This window comes from Notothenia rossii, assembly GCF_949606895.1.
Source record: "Notothenia rossii genome assembly, contig: scaffold_132, whole genome shotgun sequence".
NCBI classification, from domain to species: domain Eukaryota; kingdom Metazoa; phylum Chordata; class Actinopteri; order Perciformes; family Nototheniidae; genus Notothenia; species Notothenia rossii.
In genome coordinates, this window is record NW_027640307.1 from 46,258 (window position 1) to 53,757 (window position 7,500).

General features: G+C 48.7%; 1 protein-coding gene across 2 annotated transcripts in view; it reads right to left on the reverse strand.

The window, feature by feature from the left end:
- Positions 1-7,500, reverse strand: part of LOC307026818 (calcium/calmodulin-dependent protein kinase type II subunit alpha) — a 57,388-nt gene that overhangs the window by 43,237 nt on the left and 6,651 nt on the right. For both annotated transcript variants that reach the window (XM_079694958.1, XM_079694959.1), the window contains exon 2: positions 2,913-3,007. In XM_079694958.1, coding sequence (XP_079551084.1) covers positions 2,913-3,007 — 95 coding nt within the window. The remainder of the gene's footprint in view (positions 1-2,912; positions 3,008-7,500) is intronic.

Genomic DNA, 7,500 nt, shown 5'->3' on the forward strand with positions numbered 1-7,500 from the left:
CTCTGAGGCAGTATGCATCCACCAGTCTGCTCTGAGGCAGTATGCATCCACCAATCTGCTCTGAGGCAGTATGCATCCACCAATCTGCTCTGAGGCAGTATGCATCCAGTCTGCTCTGAGGCAGTATGCATCCAGTCTGCTCTGAGGCAGTATGCATCCACCAGTCTGCTCTGAGGCAGTATGCATCCAATCTGCTCTGAGGCAGTATGCATCCACCAATCTGCTCTGAGGCAGTATGCATCCAGTCTGCTCTGAGGCAGTATGCATCCAGTCTGCTCTGAGGCAGTATGCATCCAGTCTGCTCTGAGGCAGTATGCATCCAATCTGCTCTGAGGCAGTATGCATCCACCAGTCTGCTCTGAGGCAGTATGCATCCAATCTGCTCTGAGGCAGTATGCATCCAGTCTGCTCTGAGGCAGTATGCATCCAGTCTGCTCTGAGGCAGTATGCATCCACCAGTCTGCTCTGAGGCAGTATGCATCCAATCTGCTCTGAGGCAGTATGCATCCAGTCTGCTCTAAGGCAGTATGCATCCAGTCTGCTCTGAGGCAGTATGCATCCAGTCTGCTCTGAGGCAGTATGCATCCAGTCTGCTCTGAGGCAGTATGCATCCAGTCTGCTCTGAGGCAGTATGCATCCAGTCTGCTCTAAGGCAGTATGCATCCAGTCTGCTCTGAGGCAGTATGTATCCAGTCTGCTCTGAGGCAGTATGCATCCAGTCTGCTCTGAGGCAGTATGCATCCAGTCTGCTCTGAGGCAGTATGCATCCAATCTGCTCTGAGGCAGTATGCATCCAGTCTGCTCTGAGGCAGTATGCATCCAGTCTGCTCTGAGGCAGTATGCATCCACCAATCTGCTCTGAGGCAGTATGCATCCAGTCTGCTCTGAGGCAGTATGCATCCAGTCTGCTCTGAGGCAGTATGCATCCAATCTGCTCTGAGGCAGTATGCATCCACCAGTCTGCTCTGAGGCAGTATGCATCCACCAGTCTGCTCTGAGGCAGTATGCATCCAGTCTGCTCTGAGGCAGTATGCATCCAGTCTGCTCTGAGGCAGTATGCATCCAGTCTGCTCTGAGGCAGTATGCATCCAGTCTGCTCTGAGGCAGTATGCATCCAGTCTGCTCTGAGGCAGTATGCATCCAGTCTGCTCTGAGGCAGTATGCATCCAGTCTGCTCTGAGGCAGTATGCATCCAGTCTGCTCTGAGGCAGTATGTATCCAGTCTGCTCTGAGGCAGTATGCATCCAGTCTGCTCTGAGGCAGTATGCATCCAGTCTGCTCTGAGGCAGTATGCATCCAATCTGCTCTAAGGCAGTATGCATCCAGTCTGCTCTGAGGCAGTATGCATCCACGAATCTGCAGCCTTGACTTTTGCTAAACTTCTTGCGATGAATGTGTCGATAAAGTAATTTTCACCTGTAGATGTGGGGGGAGGGAGGGGGGTTGGAGCGAAGGGGCGGAGCTATCAGAACGACGAGGCGCAAGCTCGGGTCAGTCACACACAACAACAACAATGTGGGACTGCGTCGTGTCGTTGATCGTGTTGCTTTTAATCCGGTGCTTATCAGGCTCAAGCTCCGAACCGGCCCCGGAACCGCGTTGGTGTGAAAGGGGCATGTGCGGAGCCCCGCAGTCATCCAGGTCCAACGTGTGTGACTGACACGAGCTTGCGCCTCGTCGTTCTGATAGCTCCGCCCCTTCGCTCCAACCCCCCTCCCTCCCCCCACATCTACAGGTGAAAATTACTTTATCGACACATTCATCGCAAGAAGTTTAGCAAAAGTCAAGGCTGCAGATTCGTGGATGCATACTGCCTCAGAGCAGACTGGATGCATACTGCCTTAGAGCAGACTGGATGCATACTGCCTCAGAGCAGACTGGATGCATACTGCCTCAGAGCAGATTGGATGCATACTGCCTCAGAGCAGACTGGATGCATACTGCCTCAGAGCAGACTGGATGCATACTGCCTCAGAGCAGACTGGATGCATACTGCCTCAGAGCAGACTGGATGCATACTGCCTTAGAGCAGACTGGATGCATACTGCCTTAGAGCAGACTGGTGGATGCATACTGCCTCAGAGCAGACTGGATGCATACTGCCTCAGAGCAGACTGGATGCATACTGCCTCAGAGCAGACTGGATGCATACTGCCTCAGAGCAGACTGGATGTATACTGCCTCAGAGCAGACTGGTGGATGCATACTGCCTCAGAGCAGACTGGATGCATACTGCCTCAGAGCAGACTGGATGCATACTGCCTCAGAGCAGACTGGATGCATACTGCCTCAGAGCAGACTGGATGCATACTGCCACAGAGCAGACTGGATGCATACTGCCTCAGAGCAGACTGGATGCATACTGCCTCAGAGCAGACTGGATGCATACTGCCTCAGAGCAGACTGGATGTATACTGCCTCAGAGCAGACTGGTGGATGCATACTGCCTCAGAGCAGACTGGATGCATACTGCCTCAGAGCAGACTGGTGAAGTTTTAATGACTGATTTGAGAGGTTGTAATAACCAAGTTGCAGTTGTAATGGAAAATATATTAAAAAAATATATCTTTTTCTGCAAGTGAGGGGGATAGCATGCACCTGTCTGGTTGTAATTAAAGCGGGACTAACGTTTAGGATTTAGAAACAGGCTGCTGACATACATTAGCTCTCAGCTAACGTCAGCGTTAACCAAGCTACAGTTAGCATCCATCAAAAACTAAATTAATATGTGTATAAAGTGTGTATAATGTGTGTAATCTTGGTGTTATTGTGTATAAAGTGTGTATAATGTGTGTAATCTTGGTGTTATTGTGTATAAAGTGTGTATATAGTGTGTATTCTGTGTGTACCTCTGGGGGTAAGCATCTTGGTGTTATTGTGTATATAGTGTGTATTGTGTGTGTATTGTGTACCTCTGGAGGTGAGCTTCTTGGTGTTGATGATCTTGGCGGCGTACTCCTGTCCCGACAGAACCTTCACACAGCGGCGCACCACGGAAAATGCTCCCCTGGAAACACAGGGAACCAATCCGCTTCATTTACAGAGAGGAAACGTTTAGACCAATCAGCTTCATTTACAGAGAGGAGACGTTTAGACCAATCAGCTTCATTTACAGAGAGGAGACGTTTAGACCAATCAGCTTCATTTACAGAGAGGAGACGTTTAGACCAATCAGCTTCATTTACAGAGAGGAAACGTTTAGACCAATCAGCTTCATTTACAGAGAGGAGACGTTTAGACCAATCAGCTTCATTTACAGAGAGGAGACGTTTAGACCAATCAGCTTCATTTACAGAGAGGAGACGTTTAGACCAATCAGCTTCATTTACAGAGAGGAGACGTTTAGACCAATCAGCTTCATTTACAGAGAGGAGACGTTTAGACCAATCAGCTTCATTTACAGTGGAGACGTTTAGACCAATCAGCTTCATTTACAGAGAGGAGACGTTTAGACCAATCAGCTTCATTTACAGTGGAGACGTTTAGACCAATCAGCTTCATTTACAGAGGAGACGTTTAGACCAATCAGCTTCATTTACAGTGGAGACGTTTAGACCAATCAGCTTCATTTACAGAGAGGAGACGTTTAGACCAATCAGCTTCATTTACAGTGGAGACGTTTAGACCAATCAGCTTCATTTACAGAGAGGAGAGACCAATCAGCTTCATTTACAGAGAGGAGACGTTTAGACCAATCAGCTTCATTCACAGAGGAGAAGTTTAGACCAATCACCTTCATTTATAGAGAGGAGACGTTTAGACCAATCAGCTTCATTTACAGAGAGGAGACGTTTAGACCAATCAGCTTCATTTACAGAGGAGACGTTTCGACCAATCAGCTTCATTTACAGAGAGGAGAGACCAATCAGCTTCATTTACAGAGTGGAGACGTTTAGACCAATCAGCTTCATTTACAGAGAGGAGACGTTTAGACCAATCAGCTTCATTTACAGAGTGGAGACGTTTAGACCAATCAGCTTCATTTACAGAGTGGAGACGTTTAGACCAATCAGCTTCATTTACAGAGGAGACGTTTAGACCAATCAGCTTCATTTACAGAGAGGAGACGTTTAGACCAATCAGCTTCATTTACAGAGAGGAGACGTTTAGACCAATCAGTTTCATTTACAGAGAGGAGACGTTTAGACCAATCAGCTTCATTTACAGAGAGGAGACGTTTAGACCAATCAGCTTCAGGGATTATGCGGCCTTTTGATAAATATGCACTATTTTGCTGATTATGCGCTAAATTCTGCGATCGCAGAATCGCGTTTTTCTGGAGGGTCTATGTAGAGAGGTAGCTAACCCATCAGAGAGAGGCTATAGAGAGGTAGCTAACCCATCAGAGAGAGGCTATAGAGAGGTAGCTAACCCATCAGAGAGAGGCTATAGAGAGGTAGCTAACCCATCAGAGAGAGAGGCTATAGAGAGGTAGCTAACCCATCAGAGAGAGGCTATAGAGAGGTAGCTAACCCATCAGAGAGAGAGGCTATAGAGAGGTAGCTAACCCATCAGAGAGAGGCTATAGAGAGGTAGCTAACCCATCAGAGAGAGAGGCTATAGAGAGGTAGCTAACCCATCAGAGAGAGGGGCTATAGAGAGGTAGCTAACCCATCAGAGAGAGGCTATAGAGAGGTAGCTAACCCATCAGAGAGAGGGGCTATAGAGAGGTAGCTAACCCATCAGAGAGAGAGGCTATAGAGAGGTAGCTAACCCATCAGAGAGGGGCTATAGAGAGGTAGCTAACCCATCAGAGAGAGAGGCTATAGAGAGGTAGCTAACCCATCAGAGAGAGGCTATAGAGAGGTAGCTAACCCATCAGAGAGGGGCTATAGAGAGGTAGCTAACCCATCAGAGAGAGGCTATAGAGAGTCAGCTAACCCATCAGAGAGGGGCTATAGAGAGGTAGCTAACCCATCAGAGAGAGGGGCTATAGAGAGTCAGCTAACCCATCAGAGAGGGGCTATAGAGAGGTAGCTAACCCATCAGAGAGAGGCTATAGAGAGGTAGCTAACCCATCAGAGAGGGGCTATAGAGAGGTAGCTAACCCATCAGAGAGAGGCTATAGAGAGTCAGCTAACCCATCAGAGAGGGGCTACAGAGAGGTAGCTAACCCATCAGAGAGAGAGGCTATAGAGAGGTAGCTAACCCATCAGAGAGAGGCTATAGAGAGGTAGCTAACCCATCAGAGAGAGAGGCTATAGAGAGGTAGCTAACCCATCAGAGAGAGGCTATAGAGAGGTAGCTAACCCATCAGAGAGAGAGGCTATAGAGAGGTAGCTAACCCATCAGAGAGAGGCTATAGAGAGGTAGCTAACCCATCAGAGAGAGGCTATAGAGAGGTAGCTAACCCATCAGAGAGAGAGGCTATAGAGAGGTAGCTAACCCATCAGAGAGAGGCTATAGAGAGGTAGCTAACCCATCAGAGAGAGGCTATAGAGAGGTAGCTAACCCATCAGAGAGAGAGGCTATAGAGAGGTAGCTAACCCATCAGAGAGAGGGGCTATAGAGAGGTAGCTAACCCATCAGAGAGAGGCTATAGAGAGGTAGCTAACCCATCAGAGAGAGAGGCTATAGAGAGGTAGCTAACCCATCAGAGAGAGGGGCTATAGAGAGGTAGTTAACCCATCAGAGAGAGGCTATAGAGAGGTAGCTAACCCATCAGAGAGAGAGGCTATAGAGAGGTAGCTAACCCATCAGAGAGAGGCTATAGAGAGGTAGCTAACCCATCAGAGAGAGGCTATAGAGAGGTAGCTAACCCATCAGAGAGAGAGGCTATAGAGAGGTAGCTAACCCATCAGAGAGAGGCTATAGAGAGGTAGCTAACCCATCAGAGAGAGGCTATAGAGAGGTAGCTAACCCATCAGAGAGAGGCTATAGAGAGGTAGCTAACCCATCAGAGAGAGGCTATAGAGAGGTAGCTAATCCATCAGAGAGAGGCTATAGAGAGGTAGCTAACCCATCAGAGAGAGGGGCTATAGAGAGGTAGCTAACCCATCAGAGAGAGAGGCTATAGAGAGGTAGCTAACCCATCAGAGAGAGGGGCCATAGAGAGGTAGCTAACCCATCAGAGAGAGAGGCTATAGAGAGGTAGTTAACCCATCAGAGAGAGGCTATAGAGAGGTAGCTAACCCATCAGAGAGAGAGGCTATAGAGAGGTAGCTAACCCATCAGAGAGAGGCTATAGAGAGGTAGTTAACCCATCAGAGAGAGGCTATAGAGAGGTAGCTAACCCATCAGAGAGAGAGGCTATAGAGAGGTAGCTAACCCATCAGAGAGAGAGGCTATAGAGAGGTAGCTAACCCATCAGAGAGAGAGGCTATAGAGAGGTAGCTAACCCATCAGAGAGAGGGGCTATAGAGAGGTAGCTAACCCATCAGAGAGAGAGGCTATAGAGAGGTAGCTAACCCATCAGAGAGAGGGGCCATAGAGAGGTAGCTAACCCATCAGAGAGGGGCTATAGAGAGGTAGCTAACCCATCAGAGAGAGGCTATAGAGAGGTAGCTAACCCATCAGAGAGGGGCTATAGAGAGGTAGCTAACCCATCAGAGAGAGAGGCTATAGAGAGGTAGCTAACCCATCAGAGAGAGGCCATAGAGAGGTAGCTAACCCATCAGAGAGAGGCTATAGAGAGGTAGCTAACCCATCAGAGAGAGGGGCCATAGAGAGGTAGCTAACCCATCAGAGAGAGGCTATAGAGAGGTAGCTAACCCATCAGAGAGAGGGGCCATAGAGAGGTAGCTAACCCATCAGAGAGAGGCTATAGAGAGGTAGCTAACCCATCAGAGAGAGGCCATAGAGAGGTAGCTAACCCATCAGAGAGAGGGGCCATAGAGAGGTAGCTAACCCATCAGAGAGAGGCTATAGAGAGGTAGCTAACCCATCAGAGAGGGGCTATAGAGAGGTAGCTAACCCATCAGAGAGAGGGGCTATAGAGAGGTAGCTAACCCATCAGAGAGAGGCTATAGAGAGGTAGCTAACCCATCAGAGAGAGGGGCTATAGAGAGGTAGCTAACCCATCAGAGAGAGGCTATAGAGAGGTAGCTAACCCATCAGAGAGAGAGGCTATAGAGAGGTAGCTAACCCATCAGAGAGAGGGGCTATAGAGAGGTAGCTAACCCATCAGAGAGAGGGGCTATAGAGAGGTAGCTAACCCATCAGAGAGAGGGGCTATAGAGAGGTAGCTAACCCATCAGAGAGAGGCTATAGAGAGGTAGCTAACCCATCAGAGAGAGGGGCTATAGAGAGGTAGCTAACCCATCAGAGAGGGGCTATAGAGAGGTAGCTAACCCATCAGAGAGAGAGGCTATAGAGAGGTAGCTAACCCATCAGAGAGAGAGGCTATAGAGAGGTAGCTAACCCATCAGAGAGAGGCTATAGAGAGGTAGCTAACCCATCAGAGAGGGGCTATAGAGAGGTAGCTAACCCATCAGAGAGAGAGGCTATAGAGAGGTAGCTAACCCATCAGAGAGAGAGGCTATAGAGAGGTAGCTAACCCAT